Genomic DNA, 26965 nt, shown 5'->3' with positions numbered 1-26965 from the left:
GTATATTTAGCTCCTAAAGCCAGGGCACACAAATGTCACATTCCCATGAGACAATCGGCCCAGTGAAAAGAGGACCCATCAGAGGCCCGCAGAAAACCCACAAAACTCTTGCATCCCAGGAGATGCTGCACGCACGGATGTGACATCATTAAGGCGCCCACATCAGGGAATGAAAAGAAGCAAGGGGATCACAGATTGGGTCAAGTTAAAGGACGTCATCATGAGTCAGAAAAGAAACAAGACTTTTCCAACAGAGTCACGCCATCACCAAGTCATACCACACAGCGCTTGGCAAAACCAAAGAAAAGTTGGAAATAAATCATGAACATTAAGTTGGAAATAAATCATGAACATTCAACAGAAAAAAAACACTTCAGAGCAAAATGGAAATCAAAATCATAAAAAATCATGGTAAAAGGAACATTAAGCTACATCACATTTTTATTTTTTCAATTTCGGCATAACAACTCGTTGTCGTTGCCCCATCAAATACATAATCAGTTGTCAAAAAATGAAGTTCCAATTTGACAGGGCAAGGCAAAGAGCTAACAGCACGAGAACAGTGATCACGTTAAACACCCATGCAATCACCTCTGCCACCATTGTTTGACAATCTGTAGACTGCTTCCAGCTTTGTCAATATTCATAATAAGACCCAAGAGAATGAACAATGCCGAATTTTCAAATGATCTGTCAAAGTGTTAATTGGACTCTTTGATAACCTCCGTCCCCCGGGAGAGTTAACGACTGGAGAAAATTCTCGCCATCCATCTCGGGGAAGTGAGGAGGAAATGACTATAACCAACTGCTAGATATTTGGTTGACATATTTAATGCTTTACTGGAAAGGCTGTTTGGTTTTTCAGCAAGTTGCAGTGGGCAAACACAATGTGATTTTTACTGTGTTGTCTCTTCTTGAGTAGTCGGCCAAGACTAACACATCTATGGTCGGGAGCCACACAAAACAAATAGCGGCACATGTTAGGGCTGGTATAGCCTGCGGTGATAGCGCTGCCCTGTCACAAATGGATATGGTGGTGTCTTGAGATGATGAAGAGCAGGGGTCCCACCAACTTAAGTGGCTGCCGAGACACCAGCTTCTTTAAAAAAAAATTGGGGGGCAGGACATATTAGCAGTAAGAAGTTACAGGAGAATAATGAAATCGATTAAGGGAGTAAGTTCACAAGTTAAAAGGACTGCATCGTCCCACGTGGGCTTGGCATGTAGCAGCTGAGTGTACGGCATTCTCAGGAGAGGAGCCGCCAGGAAAAAAAAAAAAGGATGAAAATTTAGTGTGAATCTGCCGAGCAAACATTCTCTAAAAGCAGAGATGGAAGTATGTATACAGAAACCTGTGGGGGAGGACAGGACAGAGACTGTCTTCCAAAGGTCACCAGAGCTGGTCTGTCCTCGACACTCAAACCCCCGCTTGGATGAAACTCTTGAAAACATATAGAAGTAAACAATGCTGAATGGGGAGAAACAGCTCACAACATAACTGAGCTTTTCAGTCTCTGATTTACAGGACTGGTTTTTGGACAAGTAAAGGCCTCTTTGGTTGCAGCTGCGACTAAAGTAGGATGTGTTACCAGAAGCAGCAAATGGCGAGAAAAGAGATGACATTTCCTGTCTCTAGTTTCTAGCAAAGAAAGCCGGGGAGAATTTAGGACAGTTCACAGCAGAGTCCCTTTCATTTAGCACGGCCTCCTTTCCATTTTAAATGCATAGCAATTCTGCTTGATTAAATAACATATTTTTTGTTTTAGCTGTTGTCCTCTAAGGGCAATTAAGTGCGTCTCAGAACCTCGGCTCTGTTCAGATTCAGCCCCCTGTAAGGGTGAGGGATGGGACCAGCCAGAAAAGACTTCACTCTGCTACTCCTCCATTCATGATTAAACGGGCTTTGACTGCAATTACATGTACTTGCCAAAGCCCGCATTGCACTCCATCTTATTATGGGGGAAAAAAAGAGGATCCAGAAATCACTGGATGAACTAAGAGGAGTGGAAAGGGACTTTAGGAGCCAGTGTCCACTTTGGGCCAAGCCATGCTTCTCTCGGGTGGAGGAAGCTGAGAGGATGTGTTATTTGTTTTGTGTGGTTTCTCCTTGGTTGGGGAATCATTTCGGATCAAGCCTAGCACAGAGGATTGGGTTGCAGTCTTTTCTGAGATGCTTTCCATCAGAGTATGTTGGAGGTCCGTTCCTTAAACGCTGCTGCGGTTCAGCTGGAAGCAGTTACACAGTCCTCCCCGCTCCTCCCTCCCTCTCCCCGCAGAGGAAGAGGTGCTTCCAAGGCCTTACCCTTCTTGTCTTGGTGATTATGGGAAGACACTGCCCCCAAAGAGTCTGTGCTGTCGGGTGACTCCTTCCAGTCCATCATTCCTCCCCTAGACTCATACCCCTCTTGAGCCGCCGAATCGGACGTGGTGGTGCTGGGCAGGAGGGAACTGGAGTGCCCTGTTTTCATCACAAATACAGTTAGGGAAGACATCACCGGAGACCCCTGCTTTTTCTTTGCTCAGAGGCCAGGAGGTGGGACACCCAAGCTCGCGGTAAAAGACTCAAAGGGGGTTGCCCTAGACCTAATAAGGCGGGTGGTAGGATTCGGCAGAAGGGCCCTTGAACTTGCAGTTAGGGGGTGAAGGGCCAGGTCTTGTCTCTCCTGCTTGAGGGAATCACTTAACCTCCCTGGGCCTTGGTTTTCCTTGTGCACAAAATAGAGGCCTCCAGTGTTTGGAAGATAAAGTGGCATCATGCTGGAAGTACCTAGCAGTGTCTGACACATAGTAGGTGCTCAGGAAATATCAGAGTCCCTCGGTATTCCCTTAGCAGCACTAAGGCAGAATGTGTCCACTCAGGGGGTGACATTCATGATGATGGGGCAGGTGTATGGTAGTGGGTGAGTCTCTGCCCTGTCACAGACAACGCAGCTGCCCTGAGCCTTTCCCATGGAGGATGTGTTGGGTATTTGGCAGCAGCGCAGCCTCACAGGCATTCCGCTTTCTAAAGGGAGCTGCTCTAGCCCTCCTGTCTGGAATACAGGGCTCAACTGTTCTGCCTTGTTATGGCTTTGCCTTTTGTGTCTTACTCAAACCAAGTTAAGTTTCATGGTCTCCTGACTCATACCCGTGAGAGGTGGGTTTTGAGGCCACCATGACTAATACGATTCAGACTAGAAAGGGAGAGCTTCCTGAGATCCAGAGTCGCCTACTGCAGGATAATGCTAGAAGAAGGATGGCCAGGTTGGGAGTTATGGCAGAAATTGGACATTTCCTGTAAATACATTTCTAAGCCTTCCTTTCCATCATCCCACAAGGTTAAATGCAGATCGCATCTGGCGCTTTGATCTAAACTGTCACAATGATTTAAAGAAGCCCCACTACCTGTTCTCTCTGGTGGAAATAAAAAATAACCTCTCTATGATTTTCAAGTGGAGTCTTTGGCTTATTAAACCATCTTACCTATAGAAGCAACCTCTTGAACAATTTTAAAAAAGACATCAGGGAACTACTGTGAATGTGTACTTGATGCCTTTGGTAGAAAGTAGGACAGATTTCACAAGTGACTGCAGCCTTGGGCTGTGATCACCACACATGTGATAAATAAAATGCCGGCCACCAGAAAGAAAGATTCTAGTGAATGCACTGCATTCTTCTTTTTCACAATTATTATTGCAAGTTGGATTTTCAGGAGACTTTAATACTGTAAATTACAAACCATGTAACCATATACATACATGGTTATATATATAACGTGTGTGTGTGAATAAAGCAAGGAAAAGCAAGCAAGCCAAGTGAGTATCTAAGCTATAGGATTTCCGTGGGAGCTCTACATTTAAAACGTTACCACAAAGCTTTGGTAACATTTAAGAGGCCTCTTTCTGTGTAGGGCTTGTTTGGCTTCTACACAGCTTCAAATATCTGCTTTGCTGCAAAGAGTCTAGTTCATATCCAACCGCTAAAAACATGTTCATTTAAAACTCAAGAATGCTTGCATCTAGCTTGTTTGTTTTTTACATTTCTGGGTTTCACATTTCATCTCCCAGTACTGATAAGAGAACATGAGTAGGAAAATTAATAACCTGGAATTGGAAATACAGACTTTCTTTTACTTCCTTTATGCTTATATTGAGGTCTAAAATACAGCCTCTATTTTCTGCTGTTGAATTAACCATGCTCTCATGAAACATAGTGTCAACCTAAGAGAGACTTCAGCACCCAAACAGTGAGAAATAGCTTAGTAGTGAGTCAGAAAGAGGGGGGAGGAAAAATGAAGCCTTTCCTCCAAGTAGCAAGAACTTCTTTTACCTGAATTGATATGCATTTTGAGCGCTTTCAATTTAACTGTGTTCAAGGGGCAATTTTATGGTAATGCCATAAGTATGGTTTAGGCAGAACATTTCTTAATACGGTAATCTAGGGGAAATATATGCCTAAGGGACACATTCTCTGTAGAAAAGAGTTCCTGGACCATATGCTGCAAATACACGGAAAAGTCATTGGTAATGGAAAGCTATGGCTATGAGAGGAAATTAGTATGGACCAGATGGTAGTTAGGTAGGAAAATGTTGCACGCAAATGTGAGAAATCAGCTTCTGCCTATTGCTGAAATGTTAGTTTAATACCCACCACATCTCCGTTTTCTCCATGTAAATCTAGAGAAACCATGCATCGTATATACTCAAATGGAAGAGAAAAATAGAGCAGCATGAGGCTTGTAATCTTTGAAACGTATGCTCGAGGACAGACAGTGTGTGTCAGTGGTGGAAGTAGATAGTCGGAGAAAGCAGTGCCTGATTCTCAGGAATTTTAGAACTACCATGTGAAAGCACCCGTAAGCAGCCGTCCTTCATTTGAAATCAAAGAAGTGTATTATTATGACCTTGTTATTACGACCTCTCCAACTGTTAAATAGGTATCACTCATGTTTCTTCTTAGAGTCTGATTCTATGGGCTATGTTGTTTTTGTGCATTCCCTAAGAGACTGTAACCAAAATCATGCAACAAAAATAGGCAATCATTTGTGGATATGGTATTACAGGTCAACAATTTGGAACCTATAATTTTGTCTTGTTAATCCAATACGAAAAGTCATAATTTTAATCAGTGGAGCTAATTATGTATTATTCTTACAATATACCAAGAAATAGATTTTAAAAGTTAACTCCAGTATGCATCAAATTGTTTCTCTATATCTACAAGTCTTTGTATTAATAATTCCAGAGGTTAGAGACCCTTCAAACTACTCTAACCTATTAACGGTGATGGTAGCCAATTAGACACAGAGGAGGCACTAAATCAGTACAAGAGAGGATGAGAGAAGAAGACAGTCAGGGTCCAATTCACTAAAAAGGGGTTCTTGTATATGTAATCGGTATTGCAGAGAGCTTCTACCATGCAGAGTTTGCATGGGTTATTGAATGATTCTTTTTTTCAGAGTTAGGCAGTACTTGTTCTGTGGGTCACTCTATGAGTCTGTACTCAGCCACTGGGCTTCAGTATTATGGGAACATGTAAAGGACATGGCTAGACACAGTGGGTGCACTTTGGACTTTGGGGTTGGCTTCCTTGTTTATATCTGGGCTCATAAAAACAGCTATTTGGTTTTTCTTTTGATGGTACAAAAAGAGTACCTAGTCTAGTGCCTGGCACATAGTAGGCCCTAAGCAGATGTCTGCAAATGAATGAATTAAATCTCTTCTAGGTTTATTAGATTCAAAATAAGCATCTTTTGCAGTAGTTGGTGTAAATAAAGTCTCCTGTGCTTTTGTAAGTACTGACTGAATCAGCCCTCATTTTGATGGTCAGTTAATCATCTAACCACTTTACACTGGAGAGACTGGGCCTGAAATGGACAGAATTATTAGCTGAAAGGAAAATTCCAACTCTTTAGTGTCATCACAGAAACCACTGATGGAGCGAATGGGGATTGTCCTTTAAAGTGTTAATGTGGAGGAATTAATAAGTTCCTTTCCTTTTGTAAAGGCAGGAAGAGGGATCCATAAATCGAAGAGCATCCCATGCTTTAATTATTCTATCTATATGAGAAACTACCTGGGAGTTAAAGTTGGCCTTAGTCCGACTGATGAATGCTGGGGAGCCTGCTGGTTCAAGGAGATTTAAGACCTGAATTTCTCAACATCTGATAAATATTATTCAATTACAGGAAATGATTGCAAAGTATGATATTGAAAAGAGCAGATGCTAACTGGGTTCTCTTTCTGAAGGGCACACTGAGCTACAAGACACTCGCCTCCTGAGGAATGTTTCTCCTAGTTGTTGGGGTTCAGTATTCTGGCTTGAATCAGAGATGAGAGAAGGTTAAAGGTGGATGAATTCAGTGGGCTTATTGACTCCACACTGCCTCACTTCATGACAGGAGAGACTGGGTGTTGTTTTCTGTATCTGTACAGCCGCCATTTATAAGATAAACTTTAGGACTTTCAAAGAGGCGTTTTATTGACGCTAGTTAGACACAGGAGTGACAGTTTCCACAGAGCTATTAAACACATTTGCAGCCATTAGGAACTGTTTTTCTGAATCCTAAATCTACCTTGCTTTCTTTTCCTCCCTCTTTTTTCTTTCCTTTATTTTGTTCTTTTCCTCTGTTACCTACCTCTACGTTGAAAGACTGACCTGGAGCTGTTACTGTTATGTATTTCAAAACATAAAAATGATAAAATGTCTGCATACCAATGAAACTTGTAGTCCCCGGTATAATACAGAAGCTTAAATTTGCCATTACATATGTGCTGTTCATTATCTTTAAAAATAAAACCACATGAATAGTTTACCTTAATAAACATTTGGGGAAGCTTTGAGAAAAGGAACTGGAACATTTCAGCTACATATTCACTCTCCTTATAAAGAGCTCAGAATATCTGTTTATGGACTTGCGGGCTTTATTTAGTATAGTGTCTGTGTATTTCAGAGCAGGAACAATGGGATAGATCCTGTTTGCACATCATTTTGACTGCATAACTCTTCCTTATATACATTTAAAGAAATGTCACTGAAGATAGGTCTACAAATTCATACTCCAGGTATGATTAAATTTTGATGGCTATATTGAAAAGTTTTGCCTGTTAAGAACTTGGTATCTGCATTCTGTATGGACTTTTCCTGCAGAGGATGTTGTTCTGAAAGTCAGCATTTTGGGGAATCAGGTAGGGAGCTGTGGCCTATTACTTATAAGCACTGTTCTTCTATCTTGGATGTACTTATGTCCAAAAGCAATTTCTTCTCCCTCAAGAACTCACTGAATGCATTCACCAAACTCCCTAAGGTTGGCATATTTCCTGTTACGTGGATTATATTTCATGTTACGTGGATTAAAAATGTAAGACTCCTTCTCACACGTCAGTTGTCTCATACATGTAGAGAAATTTTTGAAGCATCATGAAAGCTATGAATAATTTTAGTGAATTGGGGCCCTGAAGTAGCAAAGTATCTGGTCCATGATGTTTGGGAATGAAACTCTAAACTACCACAGGGTGAGTGGCTCGAAGAATAAGAAAACCAAACCAAACCATAAACTGACCATAGACTGTGTTGTAAGACATTTCATGATCTGGTAGAGGAGTCGAAATGTCTATAAAAAATAATGAGAATTTAAAAGTTAACTGAAAAAGAAACATAAGATTCGGAAATACTCAAGAGGGTTAGTGAAACAGGATTTCACAAATAGATTTCCATTGCCATTACATTATCAGTAACATCTTCCTTACCATTCAGTGCCACGAAGGAATCTGAAAGACAGAAGGGAGGAGTGAGTGAGTTAATGTTTAACACGCTGCTCAGTGTGACTTTTGTAATCAGTGGGAATGAGCTGATACAGAGCTGCGCTGACATACAAGGCCTAGACTAAAGAAGTGCTTTTTAGTTTCTGCTTGTAATAGAAGATGCTTCCTATCTGGTTCAGTTTCATACCCCTGTGTCTCTTTACCAAGTGGGCCTCCTCAAAGTCATGCCTTTGTTGCCAAGAGGCAGAGAAAAAGCAAGCGTGAGTGCAGAGAAGGGTAACTGCGATTATACATAAGCCCTGCTCCATCAGGAGGGACGTGTACGTGGATAAGATGAGTCCCTTCTGGACCACACTTATGAAACACTTGTTCTTTATGGTCCCTCTCATTTCATCCTCCCAACTGTGCTGTGAGGAGCTGTCCGGTATCACAATGGTCTGACCTCAGCAGGGGTTTAAGTTAGGAAATTAACAAAAATAAAAATCACACATAGAGGTAACATCCTGTTTGTGTGCACGCACGCATGTATATATGTGCTGTGTATCTGAGTCATGTCACTGGTTCACTCAGCCTGCTCCTCAGCCTCTGATACTGGCTCTTTATGGTTTCCTCATTTCCCCTAAAACTTCTGTGCGAGAGTCATTGTGCACCAGATATCTAAGTCCTATGAATGCCTGTGTGTGACTAGGTAACAACTCACAGAAGTAGGTCATGCTCCAGTGAGCGCCCAGGATGAGAGATGCCACTAGAAAAGTCACTACCTGCTGCCTGGAGCAGGCACCCTATGTGCCTCAGTGGGAATGGGGTGTCAGGTTATGGGGAACACGAAAACATGGAGCCTGGACCCCTGAGACTAAAGGGCAAATCTCCAACCTTGGACCTGAAGGCCCGCCTGGAGCTCTGCGCTGGGACTCGGGTACGGTGTAGTTTGCACCTCAGGGAGCCAGTAACATGATCCCACTTTTCATTTGTGCACCGATTCAACCCACATCGATACCCCTGTTTTTTCTACAGATGCTTTTATCATCAACTCATAAGAAAACATTCACTGATGTCAGCTAATTAAGTTCACTCACATAGACACACATACAGACCAAAGCCTGTTTTCCCTAAAAATGACTCTGGAAAGCGTCAACTTGACTAAGGTCCACCAATCAAACATCACATTGTTTAGCTGTACACACCTAACAGATGTTTCGGTGATGCCACTGTCTCCTATGTCTACTTCTTAGTTCAGATTTTGTGTGTGAGGACATAGTAAGAAAAAGACAAAGGAAGAAGCTTTTGCCAATATATATTTGCAAACCCAAAATATATATGACCAAGAATTTGGAGATGAGGCTGTCTATAGCCCTCTTTATTTAATTATGTCTCTTCTCCAGAAAAGATAAGGTATTAAATGGCACCTTAGAGTCCATCATTTCAGGACTCATGGCTCAAAGATGGAGAGTTATATCCATGATTTTCATTATCGAATCAAGTATCAGAAGTAATATAGTTTCATTCCCCTAGGAGCTATTTCTGGTGCCATTCTGAATACAAGCTTCTTGAAAATTCATCACATATAACATTTTGAAACATGGCAAACTAAACATTATTCAAGGGTATGGCATTCTCTAAATTAGTGTTAATAAAGCATTTTCAAGAGAATATGGATATTAATCAGATCACTGAACAGCTGGGCAGAGTTTTGACTAGGATCCTTTATATACAGTTCTAACTACAATATTAACATCCAACCAGTCCATCCTAAAGGAGATCAGTCCTGAATGTTCATTGGAAGGACTGATGTTGAAGCTGAAACTCCAATACTTTGGCCACCTGATGTGAAGAGCTGACTCATTTGAAAAGACACTGATACTGGGAAAGATTGAAGGCGGGAGGAGAAGGGGATGACAGGGCGAGATGGTTGGATGGCATCACCGACTCAACGGACATGAGTTTGGGTAAACTCTGGGCATTGGTGATGGACAGGGAGGCCTGGCATGCTGCAGTTCATGGGGTCGCAAAGAGTCGAACCCAACTGAGTTACTGAATTGAATAACTTTTGAAATGAACCCTGAGATTTAGCATAGTAGGTCAGTTCTTATAAAAAGGGTATTTTGAATCACTTTGTACTTAGTGGGTTCTTTCTGAACATTTGTTTTTATTGCAAGTGGTAATAAACGTAAGTCTAATTAAAAAATAATTACTTTTGTTTGCCAATATGTTCAAGAAAAGTAAATAGTGTCCCACTCAACTGAAAAAACAGAGTTCAGTGATCAACCTTTTAAATCATTTGTCTAAAGATTGTGCCAATATTGTATTTTTAAAGACAACAAAACTAGTGTTATTTTGGTTTTTTTTTTATAGTTTTTTATTCTTTAATTGGAGGAAAATTGCTTTACAGTGTTGTGTTGGTAAAACTGGTTTTTAAGTGGAAATGCTGATATAGCTGACTGTTCTGCTACAGGTTCATCCTCATGAGGGAATTTGTTTCACATTTATGATAACGAACTAGGTGCCAGCATTTTCAGCTACAGCATTGACAACTGTGGCTTCAAAAGACACTATTTTCTCTGATATTTAGAAGGTGATTTATGTTATTTTTGCATGTTTTAGAGGCAGCTGCACTCAATTTCACATGTGGGGTCATGTTTCTAGGCCATTCTATAAAAGCATCTTTTATCGACTAAATATCCAAAAACAAGCATGGATAAAAACTCCACTTACTGTGACAATCCCCCAGGCCATCGGTATTGCCACGCTCTATGTCCTGTTCAAAAGTCAGTCTTCAAAAGGAAGGAAGGAGAAGAAGATAGAAACAGATTCAATGATATGAGTCTTTATTCCAGCATGCATCTTAAATTTCACTAAAGCAACTAACACAGTTTGAAAAACTGAGTGCCAGGTATAAAAAGAAGTAGATAAAACAGCTTGAAAATTTATCTCCGAAGTTTATAGAAATGAGTCCTTTGTGAATCTCCAAGGAGAAGCCATGGCTTGGGCAGTCAATTCAGGTTTTATTCAGGGGGTAAACAAGTTTGTGGATTACCTATATCACTCTTTGCTGCTAATGCCCTGAGCATTTTTGAAACATCTGAAAATTTTAAATGTTAACCAACATCCTGATGTAAGTGATACAGAAGTCTACACCTTAAGAAAAGCGTTTTCCTCTCTCCGTTCTCTTTCACCCCAACTCTTGCCTCCCTAGACCTTTACCTATTTCTTTGTTTAGAAATGGCTTTGTACAGCAACGTGTTCCCAGCAGTCGGTGGCTCTAAGGGGCCTCTGAGAGGACACAGGACATGGTGGTGTGTTTTGCTGAGCCCATGTGGGTACGTGGCTCACACCTGGCCCCACGTCCCGTCTTCAGGGGCACTGCGGTCATGCTTCTCTACAGGTTCACTCTCCTTTCAAGTCCACCAGGTCACCTCTGGGCTGCATAAACTCTGTACCCCAAAAGGACTGATCTTAATAGAATCTAATTTGATTTTTTAAAATAAATTCATTTATTTTAATTGGAGGTTAATTACTTTACAATATTGTATTGGTTTTGCCATACATCAACGTGTATCAATAAACACATTGGAAGAGTCCAAAGGAGTCTTGTTTTTTTGGGGGGAACTCTGCTCTTCTTTCTGCAACATACTCAAAACTCGGATTTTGCAACCGCCTTCAGAGTTTACTTATGAGCCATCTCGGAAAACTACTTTGACAGTCACACCTTGATCTAATAATCTGCCGTGTTTGTATCTAGTGTTTTTATGCTGTGTCAAAAATCAAATTCAGCCTCAAAGGATAAAGATTTCTAGTTGTAATGAAAGCCAGGATTCACCCGGTCCTGAGGCCACATTCCAAGGAGAGTTGCACATGTTTTGAACAACTGGGTTCTCATGCTGACTTAAAAATGATTCTTAAAATTCAGCCTTATTACCTTTGTTGTGCCTTGACTAAAGAAAGGAGGTAGGCCATTTCTCAGCTTCCCTCACTGTGCGCTTCTGAGGTCCCTCCTCCGTCACTTCAAGGTCCCCGTGAAAAGCTATAAAGCTCTCACCCCGTAGTGTGTCAGTATTGCTACTTGCAAGGCTGACCTAATACTGCATGGTGAGTCAACCCTTTGCATCAGCCAGATTTCCAGGTCAGACTTTACAGTTCCCGTCAGCTCTGTTTATGGGAATACTTCCCCTCAAATTATGCAGGTGGTGGTCAATCAGCTATCCTATCGGTTTAAGTTGCTATTCTCAAATGGGAGAGGGGGCTCTCCCATTGTGTTAGGGGGACAATTCCTTTTGCCTGGTGGATTGGGGGAAGTGAAGAAATGACTATGAAAGAACTGTGCTGGCATCTGGCATCTTCCTTGAAATGCCATAACCTGTCAAGGACATGCACTGAATATTTCTCCAAATGTTATTTTGGATTGAAATCCACAGAAGTAAAAGCATAAAGCCTTTGAACTGACACCATCCAAGCACTGGAAGTCAGGGTAACAATTCTCAGCACCAAAATCACATGCGTGATAGACTGGCTTGGTATAGCTGATCTGCTGGAGGAATGCCAAGAATTGATTTCCTCCCTAATGAGGAATAGGGTCAGCTGTTCTCTGGTGCAGGAGAAAGGTTTATTGGATGTGTACACCATGCTTGCAGCACAAATGCATTGCTTATTAACAAATGCCCTGCAGTTTGTTCTCAGCCCTGGATGGTCAATTACAGGAGCCGCTTTTGCTATGGCTGGGACAGACCACATCACTAACCTAATCGGTACCCTCATGCTCCCTTTCTCTGCCGTTCTTGCACTGTGATGAGCAAGGCACGTACCCTCTTGTCCCTTTCCCCAGGGAATACTTAAAGTCCACTGTGCTGTTTTTCTCTGTTTTTACCCAGTTTGAGGATGGATGATTAATCAATTGGAAGTCTGCCACGTGTGATGTTGGGGTATTATGTGAAATGGGGAAAGGAAGGAGAACGGCCGGCAGTCGCAATGATGAGGTATGTGCACAGAAGGCCAAGCGGCAGTGCTGTGTGTGAGCACAGTCAATCCTACGTTTAGGCCACTTTAAACTCTCCCACGCCTCGGGCTCCTTACCTGCTGCTGGGCGACAGATGGGCACACGCACCTGCTTCCTTTACCCACCCACAGTAGGGGTCTCTGGAAGCAATACAGGTTCTGCAGGAAGAGAATGACTGTGAGCTTACCTAGGACTCTTCCCTAAGCACCGTGAACATACGATGATCAATGAGGCAAATACATACTTTTTACACTTGCCGTGCCGCTCACACCGGCCGACGGGAACCTTGATCACACAAGTGGAGAATGCAACGTACAGAGAGCTGCTGGCTTTGTCCAGCTGCATGCCCATGATCCTCTTGTCTTCGACTCCGTCATAGCTGCACCTAAATTTTTAAGGCAGGATAATATCATTCATAGTCTCTCTTGGGTTAGTTCTTTTCTTCCTGCCACCACCTGCCACACCCGCGCCACCCCCCCAAGCCTGTGAGGTTAGATCTCTTCATCTGACCTAACTGGAGAAGCAATGGATCCTTATGTGTGCACCCACATACACACACATAAATACACAATATATGTGCTTACCTATATAAACGCACACATTAGCAGCAAGGAGAAAATAATGCTTTTAATGTATGAAAGAATTTTTACAAATACTGTTAAAAGTCACCTAAATTGCATAAAATCTAAGTCTACCATGACTTCTCTGAATGGAAAAGATTATAACGTGACAAATAATTACCAGGAGAAGAACCAAACATTCTACGCACTTTTCAGGATTGTAAACGCTCATCTCCTCCAGGAAAAGGCTGTCATTTAGGAAACCACTGTTTCCCGTCCTGGCCAAGAACTTCAAGATGATTCCCTTCTCCGATCCCAGGAAAACCACAGTGTGATTCTGATACGGGCCAGCAGCGGTGTCCACCGCAATTTTGGTCAGGCGGTATCTAAAATGACAGGATCACAGTTTTTATATCTTTGTTGTCTTTCATTAACGTGTCCCCGTTTTCCACTTCAAACAATTGTGATCGAGCTTTCTAGTAAGAACCTCAAGAAAAATATATGCATATAAATAATGCTCTCAAGCTGTTCTGCTCCTTTAATTCCATATGTAGAGCATTAGTGTGGCTCCAAGGGGAGGAAAGAGGTATGTATCTGCAGAGGCCAAGTTACACAATAAATACGTAGCCATACCATCTGAAACCACTCAGCAATTATCCCTTCCATAAGCAACAAGGGGAGACTGATGTCTCCTATGAAGAGGGGAAGAAATAAGTGAACTCATTTAATATTTCGCACTAACCACTAATGCTTCACTGAATACGGAAAAGAAAAGCCCTGGCTACCATTTTCCCACACTCTTCCTCTGAGGTGCCAAGACTTCTCAACAAAACGTCAGGTTGGGAAGATTTTGGCTTGTGTACAGAGGGGTTGAGAATTCTGAAGGATGCGGGGGTGGGGTAGAGTGCGAATGGCACTGTTAATAAATAAAAGGATATATAAGCCAAACAAAATTCATGTAAAGCCAAAGGTAAAGAGCGGTAGTCCTTATCATCCTCTTAGGTAAGTCCTACACGGCATCTTCCTTCTCTAAAATCCCATAGCAGTTCAGCAGTCCATGGATACCCTTTTCTCTTTAAGCAGTGTGGCAGGAAATGGAAAACGGACTCTCCTGCAAGTTATGTACCATGGTTTCCATCTTAGGGGCAAGAACCATTATAGTACTTTGTGCGTGCAAAGTCGCTTCAGTGGTGTCTGACTCTTTGCGACCCCATGGACTGTAGCCTGCCAGGCTCCTTTGTCCATGGGATTCTCCAGGAAAGAATACTGGAGTGGGCTGCCATGTCCTCCTCCAGGGGGTCTTCCTGACCCAGGGGTTGAACCCAGGTCTCCTGCATTGTAGACAGATTCTTTACTGTTTGAGCTGTCAGGGAGGCCTGTTGTGACAGCTAACAATTCAGAGACAGTGCTCAGATGGAATCTGCACCATGTTTTGCAACCACAACAAACAAACAGGTGTGTACATCCACTGACTGACTTCATGCTCCTCTACTTGAACACACCTGGAATTAACCAGCTAAGGCAAAGGAGACATGTTTGCTTCCTCTAAGTGCTGGTCTGGGTCCAGTTAACCTGAAACTCTCTGATCTGTGTTTTCACTGGGAATGTGGTTATGGGGGTTTGGTGGCATCCACCCAACCACCCGGGACTTCAGAACTGAACCCAGGCCAGGATGACAGAAGGGGTTCATGGCACTTCAAATCACGATCCGCCGATGACAGGTCCAATGATCACGGGTGGCAACGGGAAATCCATTAAGGATGCGGTCTGCCTGACACCCACCTGACCATCGTCCTCAGGAACCACGGCCTGTTGATGACGGACGGCACGGCCTCATCCATGAGTGGGTGCGTTTTGATGAAATTCAAGGTGTCGTCAGGAAATTCATTGGAGGTGGTGTATTTTTCTAAGGAGGTGGAGCCGGCACAGCAGCCTGGCCTACAAAGAAACAAAGGGAGGGAGCTTCTATCATGCTTTATGGCAAATTCTTTGAATGAACTGCTTCTCTGTGCAACTTGCATGAGGGAGAATAGATTGGAGGCTGAGAATAGGAAGCTGAACAGTGCATAACGCCACCAAAAAATATGCTTAGATTGCCTCGGGGCCGCCTCCATGCTCCATAGAGAAGCCTGAGCCAGGACGGTTCAGCCTTGGCTGAGAGCAGCTGGGTTTCCCCGCTAGAAACACAAACAAACTCCACAGACAGTGATGGAGCTCAAAACAAGTGAGAGTTTTGAAACAAGTGAGACGTTTGCACGTCCCTGGGACTGCTCTGCCTGTCTTAAAACCCTGCTAGGAGTTCTGGAGGCATTTGTTTCACAGAAGGAGACAACTGGGCTGACTTTTTCACAAATATAGCAAACAAAGGTGTTCAGAAAGTTGCTGGCCTTATGTAACCCGCTTTGTGGTAGTGGTTTAGTTACTAAGCCATGTCCGTCTCTTTTGCGACCCCATGGACTGTAGCCCACCAGACTCCTCTGTCCATGGGATTTCTCAGACAAGATTATTGGAGTGGGTTGCCATTTCCTTCTCCAGGGGATCTTCCCGACCCAGGGACTGACCCTGCCTCTCCTGCTTGGCAGGTGGATTCTTTACCACTGAACCTACCTGCTAGACTCAGTGTAACCCTCTCTCATTACCAGGAGGTCAGGGAACCTTTTGTTTTTTATTGCTTTCATTTGATTTGGGTAGGCGTGAAAAGCCAGTTACACTGAAATTCTTGTCTGAAAAGTCATTTTAAAACACGCTGAACAATGACACTGAAGATTGGTTTCTAGAAGAAATGACATCGTTTCAGGAGTCAAGGGACATCTCAGCAAAGTCAGATCAGGGAGACACTAGCAGCAGTCTTGTCCAGACTCCTGGCCTCCCCTCTGGTGCAGGAGGGGAAAGTGGGCCCTGACAGCAGTGGCAGGACCTAGCCCTGGGCACATGCTTTCACGGCACTAACCCAGCCAGCCAGGGAGAGCATCCTGCTGTCTGTAAGAGAGACAGGCCTGCACGTGGAGTGATGACCAGTGGAAGGCCACTTAAAGTATGCGTCCTGCTTGCCTGGAAGGTAGTCAACACTCCTTTAGAGAATCCACCTGACTTAGAGCCTTTGAGAATTCACCTGAGGTTGCCAGGGAATGTTTTTTACAATTAGCCTGTTCTCCTTTAGTAACAGAGAAGGCACATGCCAGATGGTTCAGGGGATGAAAAAGGATGGATCATAGGGGTTTCTGCCTGGGTACAGTGATTCATATCATCTAAGGTCATTCAATTCAGTGAATTGGGTTAGGTATTTTTTGGGGGGATGGAATTGGATATTGGAGGAAAGAGTTGGAAATCAAAAACGTTTAAAAGACATTGGGTTTCCTTCCACAGATTAAGTGGAGGAAGCGAACACACAGGGATGTTTCTGTATATTCATAATGCAGGTTTCAAATGCTGTAGGAGTCAGACACGACTGAGTGACTGAACAACAAAGGGAGGTATGCCGCGAGTGGAACATAAAGAGGGCAGGCACAGGGCTGGGAGAGGGTTTCATCCCGTCCCAGTTAGAGAAATGAATGAACTGGTTTGTTGTTCAGTCACTCAGTTGTGTCCGACTCTGCGACCCCATGGACTGCAGCGTGCTAGGCTTCTCCATCCTTCACCATCTCCTGGAGTTTGCTCAAACTCACATCTGTTGAGTCAGTGATGCCATCCAACCATCCCATCCTCTGTTGCCCCCTCCTCCTGCTCTCATATTTCCCAGCATCATGGCCTTTTCCAATGAGTTGGCTGTTCATATCAGGTGGACAGAGTATTGGACTGGTTTAGTGTGCAGATTTGACGGAAATTACACAGGACCAAAAGTCTCTAGATAGTCTCTGGACAATAGGTTCCCCGTGAGAGCACTTTTGGGGCATGTTTTGAGGATGAGGGAATCCACAGTATATCCAGACCCCAAACAGACTAGAACCCTCAGATCAGAGACATCCTAATAATGGCCCACTGCTCCTGCTGATCCCTACCTGCCCTTAGCTCGGGATTAGCTCTGATCCAGTCTAGTCACAGAATCCACCCAACACCGTTTATATTTTACATTTTATTAAGGCTGGAAGACATGGGTCTCCATGAAACTGAAGGGAAGCAGGGAGGAGTGGTGGAAGTCATCTCCCCAGAAACTTGCACAGCACCCTCTCTACCTCTCTGGGCCTCAGTTTCCTCAGCTATCGACTACTGGGGCTGCCGGGGCAGATGTCTCCTGTCATCCAAGGATTACAGTGGATAATCCACAGATACATAGTCTAAGTGAAAGACTAGAGAGTCCCTGTTTTGAATATAACTTGGGTAATCTGGCGTTTTGCTTAAGGGAATGAAGGTAAATGGCCTCACAATCCTTTCTGTTGTGTTGGCATTTGTATCTGCCAGCATGGAAGGCCCTGGTGTGCAGTTGATAAGATGCTCATTGCGTGTGTGCTAAGTTGCTTCAGTTGTGTCTGACTCTTTGTGGCCCTGTGGACTGCAGCCGTCCAGGCTCCTTTGTCCATGGGATTCTCCAGGCAAGAATACTGGAGTGAGTTGCCATACCCTCTTCCAGGGGCTCTTCCCAACCCAGGGATTGAACCCACGTCTCTTACATCTCCTGCATTTGCAGGCGGGTTCTTTACCACTAGAGTCACCTGGGAAGCCCAAGATACTCATTATCATGGGAGCTAAGTGCACCACTTCTGGATTTTTAAAAGAGCCTGATAAACATGGGCACATACCTGGGCTTAGGCACGCGTTCATCAGGAACTGGCGTCCATGTGGAATCTGGAGACTTCTGTTCTTTGAATCTCCCAGTAAAGACATTGGCAATGTCATGCATGTCATAGGCACACACTGCAGACCCAGGGATGCTGCGATGGGACATTTCATACAAAGTGTTACTTACGCAACAGTTCTGCATGCAGTTTGGAAAACAATACCAAAGAAGCTTCCCTAGTACTGGCAGTTGAAATTTAATGTTCATACTCTGAACACTCTAAATGTAAGGGATCCTAGTGCATAAGAATGTTTCAGTGAATCAAATCTGCCTCACTGGTCTTAAAGAAAGGGCTAGTTAAAGCAAAATCATAGGGAAAAAAACCCCTTGTTTTGGTCTTGTGTCTGGCACTGCTTTTGTTTATAGAGGAGGAATGGTTGACCTGGTGATTTTCAAGTTTCATGAATTCCCTGAAATTAATTACCAGACTCTAAACCAAAGATAAAATGTTTGGACAACACTCTGCATCTCCGATATTCGTAAAAGTTTGAAGTGAGAGTGTCCCTGCTGTCCACAGATTCCTTCTCTGAATTTGGCTCCTCAAGTCAAGCACGTCAGTAGTGAGAATGAATGTGTGAGGAACCCAAACATGTTTTATGTTAGTCACTGTACACTGCAAATTTTACTTCCTGTTTATTTGCATAAGACTAAACAGTTTAAATCTCTAAAGCACCAATGCTTTGCAAATAAAATGCCCGATTAAGTGCTAAATAATAATAACACCAGTAATCTCTACCTATAATTACATTCTTGCCTGGCGCTCCTGGAAGGACTTTGGGGTTGTTTTTCATCAATGGTGAGAAGACATGAATTATTCATTCATCTAGGTACACTACTTGAACCTGTGTTTGTTTCTATGGTTGTTCCTTGATTTTGATCAAATAAATTTCAGGCACTGGCTGGCCAACAGTTTGAATCAGGCTTTGAGATAGTGGGTCACTGCACACAGAAGCACCCAGGGCAAGACACAGGTGCTTGGCAGCATCAGCGTCATACAGGGCAGAGAGAATGATTTGGCCCAGATTTTGCACATGTCAAAAGGATATGGAAAATACTCCATGTATGATTAGGAGAATTTTATGCCATCTTTAATTTCACAAAATAATTACTGAATTATTACTAAGAAAGTGAGAAATGGGGGAGGATTAGAAAGCTTATTTAAAACAGTGGCAGGATGAATTTTAAAGTATGTAGCGTGTGTGTGTGTATGTACTATTCACAATATTAAGTCTATAATAAGACAGTGATCTCCATTTGTTTTGAAACTTCAGCGCCCCTAATATTATTTAATTTTGTAAGACTCTTTTCACATCTTGCTCTCCTAAAAGTAAGAGGTGTACACATTTACTTTAAATATTAAGAAAAATAGGATAAATTTTGAAGTATTTTATGAGGCACTTCATAATTGCTAAAGATACCATAGGGTTTGTAATCTTCCTAATGTTAGAAACATGTGTAAAATCCTTTCTTTTCTCTTTCCTACTTTATCCCCTCCCTTTATTCCCACCTTCTGTTCATTCAACATATATTTATGGAATCCCCAATCTCAAGCCGTGAATGCTCAGTAAATAACAAATCATGCTCTCAGCTGATTGATAATTCAGTGTGGCGGCAAGCAACAACAGCAGTGATAATAATAACAACAACAACTTTTCCAAGACCATCTGATAAAGGCAGTATATATGAAAGGCACGTGCAGAGTTCCAGGGGATGTGATTGGAACTGAGCCTTGGAGCATGCGCAGGGGCTCAGTGGGCAAGCAGATAGGTTGGGGGAGCAGACTGGGCAAGACAGCAGGGCATGAGCGGTTCAGTCAACCCTCTGCACCGGAGGAGGAGCTGACACCTGACCACGATGGGCTTCCATGCCATGCCAACAAGGGAGCTGGGCTTTATCTTCAGGGCAAGAGGAGCCCCTAAAGGATTTGAGACAGCCTGACATGATGGAGTGGGAATGTGTGGAGAATGGGGTGGAAAGGGATGAAACCAGAAGGAGTAATGAGAGAGGGACTGTCATTTGTAGATGACTGGTCTGCATACTTTTGCCATTTTCTGATCTTACTGACCAAATATAGTTTCTGAGACTGCATTAGTATGCACTTATTGAATGTCTCCTAGGGACCTTTAAAGAAAATTCTTTAAATGGAGTATGTGTAATATTTCGGAGAAGGCAGTGGCACCCCACTCCAGTACTCTTGGACTCTCCTACTTTGTTGTAATCACAGAGTAACTCATTTTCTCAAAAAACATTAAAAAAAAATTAGAAATGTGCTCTGAAATTCCACTGGCACTTACATTCCTATGTTCCAGAACAGTCTTCTTTTTCAACACTGCTAGATACATGGGTTCCAAAGTACAAGCAGTCAAGGCCTGAATTTTTACATCTTTCCTATTCTCAAGTCTAAAAATTCCTTCGGATGGTCACAACTTACTTAAACCTAACTAAATACTGGCTGCAATATAGGTTTATGTTTTCTTACGTCTTCAGTGGGGGACTCTTGACTCTTGCCCTCTGTATAACTGAGGAACGTTATTTCATCTTTCAGCTTGCTCTGTTTAGACTTGACCCAGTTCTTAGGCATTTTTTCCTAACTCTTGTCCTCCAGTCTCATCAGGTCTGTTCCTGTCATCTAGCCTTTCATCAGGTTCTTCAAAGTCTTTGTAAAAAGTATAATCCAAAACAAGACAGTGTATTCCTAGCAGAAGATCAGAGAGAACAGGCAGAATTGTACACAGTCTAGTACGCGCACTTCAGTTTCTTGGCCGCGGCCAGAGCGGGGATCATTTCCACAGGACGGTGCTAGGACTCCGAGGTCTGGCAGAGCCGAGTACCAGGGAACATAGTGTCCCTCTTCCTCTATTCTTTAGTCTCCACATGTGTCCACTGCTCCAGGGACAGTTTTTAGTGTGTCATTTAATACCTCGGTGTCTTAGCTTAAATAAATACAAAAATAGGAATGAATGGGCTGAGACTCAGTATTTCTCAGTACAATGTTTGATGACTTGTAAATCCTCAATGGAGGTGGTGGTGGTGTCGCTCAGTCAGGTCCAACTCTTGTGACTCCATGGACTGTAGGCCACTAGGGTCCTCTGTCCATGGGATTTCCCAGGCAAGAATACTGGAGTGGGTTGCCATTTCTTTCTCCAGGGGATCTTCCAGGCCCAGGGGTCAAACCTGCATCTCTTGCATTGTGTTGGATTCTTTAGTACTGAACCACCAGGGAAACCTAAATCCTCAATAAACCCCCCCAGAATCAGACAATGGTGCTGTGGTTGGGATTCTGGTTCCTCGGACAGGATGATAGCCAGGTGGGATGCAAGATGGACTCATTTGCTTCCTAAATTTCACCCTGTAGCATTTTAATACATATCTAGGATTTTTCAAAAATTACTGATCTAGTCATAGAAGTATTAAAAGTCAAATAAAATGTTAGGTGACCTAGAAAAGAGGAACATTCTGGAATGCCAAAGCTGCTGCTTCTATCTGTGGACTACCTGGATCGGAGAGTATAATTGAACTCAGTTTCCTCAAGTGTAAAAAGAAGGCAACAGTATTCACTTTTCAAGATAACTAGAGGGATCGAGAAATAACACATGAATAGTATTTCTGTCCCAGACATCTGAAAAGATATTGGAATAATTTATCTCATTACTTTCTCTAAAATTCTCTAACAGCGCTTATACTGACTGTTCATTTGTGGATGAGAACTGAGTGTTAAGTGCTTGTTAGTTACAAATAGCGAATGGCAGTGTTTCCATCGGTTGCAAATCTTGTGTATTAGACAAGAACCCCTTGGGAAAAGGAAGCCGGGAAGGACCGATGAAGTCCGCACCGCCAGGGCATGGTTACCTGTTATAAGGTGTGGAGAAGGTTGCCAGGACAACATCACGGCCATGAATATGAATCACGTCGGTAACTGCCTGCAGGATGTTGAAATAAAAATGGGAGTCCCCGGGGACGGAGCAATTGAGGCGAGCCTTCAGGAAAGACGTCCACTGCTTCTCCAGCACTCTCTGAGACCCTCCCATGTCATTCTTACAAACCTGAGCCACCCTTGGGAAAACTACCTGCAGAGGGAAAACACGGAGAAGATGAAATGCACTTACTCTTCATGGAGATCTTGGTAGAATTTACCTTTCTTAGAAAAATGAAAACAGAACAACAAGATGCTTCATTTAATCCTGTGTTTCTAAAATCAGTGGCAAAAAAAAAGGGAGAAACTCAGCATTGGAACAGCATGTTTTGAAAGATAAGGCTGTGGCATTTAATACAGAACTATAAATCCTTCAGGGGATCAGCTCCCAGGCACATACACTCATTTCCATACAGACTGCTTAGCTTTTTATTTCCTCAAACAAAAGCGTACTTTGTATGCGCCATCTCTGCCATCCTCCCTGGCTGCCTCTGGGCTCTGCCTCTCATGCTCTGAATTCCTCTAACTGTGCAAGCCACCCTGGTATTGAATTTGTGCCCTCCAACTCAGTGGTCTTGATCCACTCTCTGGTAAAAACAATTGAAATAGACATCCCCTAAGTCTTCTATTGCTTTTTGCAATGAATACAGTCAAGACCCTGGGTTTGCTTATAGGTATTGAATAGTTACTTTCTCTCTGTAGAGCAGCTCAGTTTAAAACAAATCAAAACAAAAACAAACTTGATGAGTAGACCTGGAAACCACGTCTTTCTTAAGATACTTGAAACTCATCTGTTCATTAAGTTTTCAATGTATTTAAGAGGTTTCCCTGTATTCTGTTACTAATCAGAAAAAGCATATAGGGGTTCAAGGAAGCAAAATGTTTGACTTCCACCAGTCTTTGCTGGGTCTTCTCAAAATGATAACCTTGTCCTTAGATTTATGGTTTTATTTCAAAGCCATTCATCACCACATTGGCCCCGTATTAAGACATCCTCCCCTCTTACCTTTCCCATGCTGTTGTACTCCACCGCTATTTCCCTGAAGAAGAAGTAGATGTAGTCTCCATAATCTACCGCTTGGACAAAATACGGTTCTGTGGACAAACGGGCACTTTACTTGGGGGCGTGTCACACAGAGTTAAAAGAACTGCAGTCAGTTGCAACCAAAGACATATTATGAAATGAAATTGTAGGGCCATTAGACATTTGGTTAACACTAACCGTTTCTAGTGACTTTACACATGCACGTGCTTAATGATTTCCAAAAGCATTTAAGCCTACAGATTTAATCTTTCAGAAGCAGTTGCAATGAACAATGAAGAATAAATGAGTTTTGCATATCTCTGTAATTTTATTTTCTATAATACAAGGCTCATATTACAGAATAGATTTTGTACACATTGCCTTGTCAACCCTGACTCATTCCGGTTGTGAACTGCTTTTTTCCTGTCCCCCACCACCTCGAATTCCCCGTTCCCTTCTATGAATGAAGTGTTTTGTTTAGTTGGTTTCATGTGGGACTTTGAAATGAGAGCTTGAGGCAGGAAAGATGAATGTGATGTATTCTATTATAGTGGTGTTGGTAGTTTTGATAATACTCCAGAAACTCATGGGAAGTGAAAAGGGGAGGTAATAAATCAACTCGGGGCAAGAGATGCAATTCCCACCTTCCTGTCCGTGAGAAGCCATTACTAAAGTGAAACTACAGTCTGGACCATTCAGACGCTAAATCTCCTTCAAGGTGTATATCTCCCCCACCACACCTCCTTTCTTTTTTCAATTGTTTGTTCACCTTTTAACCATTTTGAATCATGCTTGACGGTCCGTAGGGTTGGGCTGTCTCCAAGACTCCGGTAGATGACTGCATCAATGGCAAGGAAGTCTGTGACTGTAGCAGAGTATAGTTTTCCATCTTTGAAGAGAAAGAGGAGAGGAGAATAGGGTTGGAGCAAGATGGTGGGCATGGGGGAATAACAGAGACATCCCCACCTGGCTTTCCTATATCAGACAAATAAGATAGGACAACCGGGACAAATCCAAGAGTCGCTAGGAAAATACTTGACCCACATTCCTAACCATTTTAAACTGGGATCACAAGAGATGAAACATTTTTCATTTTTAAACTGCATGGCAATTTCTAAGCAGCAGCAGCTTAGGGAACAGGGTAAATGAAAAATGTTGTTTGCTTCACTCCATTAGATGGACCTTGACTGAAATCTCAAGGCCAAGGCCGCTTGGACACTCCTGCCACCACCATACCATGGTAAACTGGATTAGGTAGGAGCCCCGGGAAAGATAGAGGCTGATTGTATCACCAGAAAAATTTAAGTACAAGCAGAAGTAAGAAAGTCCACAGCCTAAGCAAGTGAAGAAAGAGGATTTGTAAGCAAAAAAGAGCTGACTAAAATTGCTACATGTAATCATACTCCGATTAAAAAAAAGAAAAAAAAGAAGATTGGTATATGTATCCTTTTTGAGTCTCTGCTCCTCTTTACCTCAATCAGGAGAGCCACTAAGTTCTACTGATCTAGCTTTCCATTTAAGAGATACTTGTTTCAGTATTTCCGAAGTCTCAAACTGAGAACATTCTGATATACAAAAAGCCAAAATAAAGAGGGGGAAGGGATGATGCTGAGTTCAAACTGGACTTTTCTTTAAGAATTCATGCTCTTTGGGACATCTGCTTGAGGATACATCCAAGGCAAAAGAGAGACAAAATGATTAAAGATGAATCCTTAAAATTTGTGGTTCTTTTCTTGGATTAGCAAGCATTCTTTACACAGATAATCAAATGGGCTGTTCTGGAATAGTAAAATCTGTGTAGATGAAATGGAAACAGGAATTATATTCAATATAAAAAATAGCTTCCTTGGCTCAGCTTTAATGGGTTACCTGTCTTCATTAATTGTGGTTCCCAGAGCATCTTCAGAAGTGGCTTACATACATCACAGTTCTCTTTAAGCTCTAGCCCTCGTGGGATAAGCATATGGTTCTGTTTTAAATAAACATACCAAAGCAAAGTCTTTGAGGTCTACTTTTGGTCCCTGGTGGCTCAGAGGGTAAAGCGTCTGCCTGCAATGCCAGAGACCTGGGTTCAATCCCTGGGTCAGGAAGATCCCCTGGAGAAGGCAATGGCACCCCACTCCAGTACTCTTGCCTGGAAAATCCCATGGACAGGGAAGTCTGGTAGACTACAGTCCATGGGATCGCAAAGAGTCGGACACCACTGAGCGACTTCACTTTCTTTCACTTTCACTTTCTTTGGTCTTAACTGGTATTTGCTGTTTCAGGTAGAGCTGTCTTCATATCTACATTACTGACAGTCATGTATCTGTACGTGTTGACCTTCTGGGTTAGATTTTGGCTGCAGATGGCAAACCTTTCTGTTGATACACATGAGTTTGCAAAAATCACAATTTTTCTTACAGAATCATAGTCCCGGATCATATGGATATACCTGAGGAGGAGAGGACAGTGGGGTGTGTATGTGGTTACTGCTGTTGAACACTCCTCCATACTCTTTGTCTTACATTTTAAACTGGATATCTTGCCAGAACTTTTACTCGTAAAATAGAGTACTATTTTGTCACTCTTGGTAATACAACAACTATTCAGGGGCAACAAGTATCCTCTGTTTATAATGGTGGAAGTTTTAAGAGCTTTCAAGCATTTCAGTGAACATGGATTCAGATACACCTCCTGGAGAGGAGGAGTGGCAGCCACAAGATGGTTTCATGGGGCTTGCTCTTGGAAGGTTGGTGGCCTCGGAAAGCACTCTGCTCATTCTCCTCTTTCTACCTTGGGCTGCCTCTTTTTCCTTATTAAATTTACATTCTCCACTGCAGTCCACAACCTCCATTGCTCTATTCCTAATGCAGGTTCCACGGGTCAGAAAAGTGCTGCAGCAGAAGTTAGGCACTTAAGAATATAATCCTCAAGCACTCTTTCCAGTGGCCTTGTCCCTACTCATGCTTACAAATAGGTTTACCTGACTTTGTGTTTCTTACAAGGCTGCTTGCTAGGAATGCTCTACCTTTGGAGGAGCTCCTATACCAATACTTCTCCCTACACCCACCTCAATGAGCACAGCTGGCAATGAATTCCTAAATAAATTTCTAATTATCAATAAAACACCCACACACATACACAAAAACCCCCATCTGAAAGTCATGGCTTATTTGCTTTCATTCTATATCCTTTGCAATGGAAGGAAGGAGCAGCAATGGGGACTGTTGGTCAACCTTTGATCATCAGCATCATCCCTTCGGCCACTATAGTTCTATCATGAGCATGTAAGCTCATGAGGTCATGATATTTGAGAAGATGTGCTGGTAACCGAGAGAGCTTACAGAAGCTTCCTTTTGTCTCTTTCCTTCTCCCTTCTACATGTAGACAAGGGGATGTGTGTATGTGCCAAGTTGCTTCAGTCACGTCCGACTCTATGCAACCTTATGGACTGTAGCCTGCCAGGCTCCTCTGTCCAGGGGATTCTCCAGGCTAGAATACTGGAGTCAGTTGCCATGCCCTCCTCCAGGGGAACCTTCAAAACCCAGGGATCAAACCCACGGCATGTGAGTTCTTTACCACTAGTTCCACCTGAGAAGCCCAGACGAAAGGACATGTAGCCCTAATTGAGACCCAACAGCCATCCTATGACTGTGAGAACAGCCAGTCTCCCTCCGAGAAAGAAAGAAAACTGAACAGAGAAATGAAAAGGACCTACGTCCTGGATGAGATGAATGAGTTGTTGAATCAAAACAACCCCAAAGTCTACCCCACCTTAAATACTCAGTTCACACTGGGGGTTAGAGGTGGGATTTTCTGTTACTTCAGCCCAGACACGCCCTAACCAGTATGCCGCATGTTCAGTGCAAAGTTGTTACTCTTTCTGAAGGCAGAGAAGCATGGGTAAGCATGGCAAAGACTTGTCTAAGAAGCGAGGAGAGGAGAAAAAAAAAAAAAAGCAAGGAGATCAAACCAGTCAA

General features: G+C 42.9%; 1 protein-coding gene across 3 annotated transcripts in view; it reads right to left on the bottom strand.

Moving 5' to 3' along the window:
- Positions 1-26965, bottom strand: part of SEMA6A (semaphorin 6A) — a 128308-nt gene that overhangs the window by 20076 nt on the left and 81267 nt on the right. The window contains exons 8-19 of one of the 3 annotated variants that reach the window (XM_068979765.1): positions 23773-23892; positions 22986-23074; positions 21916-22133; positions 18029-18160; positions 15075-15230; positions 13502-13678; positions 12977-13117; positions 12810-12890; positions 10455-10513; positions 7728-7748; positions 7541-7591; positions 2303-2458 (exon numbers count right to left, since the gene is read on the bottom strand). In XM_068979765.1, coding sequence (XP_068835866.1) covers positions 2303-2458; positions 7541-7591; positions 7728-7748; positions 10455-10513; positions 12810-12890; positions 12977-13117; positions 13502-13678; positions 15075-15230; positions 18029-18160; positions 21916-22133; positions 22986-23074; positions 23773-23892 — 1401 coding nt within the window. The remainder of the gene's footprint in view (positions 1-2302; positions 2459-7540; positions 7592-7727; positions 7749-10454; positions 10514-12809; positions 12891-12976; positions 13118-13501; positions 13679-15074; positions 15231-18028; positions 18161-21915; positions 22134-22985; positions 23075-23772; positions 23893-26965) is intronic. The other 2 variants (XM_068979766.1, XM_068979767.1) reach the window with 2 other exon arrangements.

The sequence above is a fragment of the Capricornis sumatraensis genome, chromosome 9, assembly GCF_032405125.1.
Source record: "Capricornis sumatraensis isolate serow.1 chromosome 9, serow.2, whole genome shotgun sequence".
Taxonomy (NCBI): domain Eukaryota; kingdom Metazoa; phylum Chordata; class Mammalia; order Artiodactyla; family Bovidae; genus Capricornis; species Capricornis sumatraensis.
This window is presented reverse-complemented; position numbering and strand designations above follow the sequence as displayed.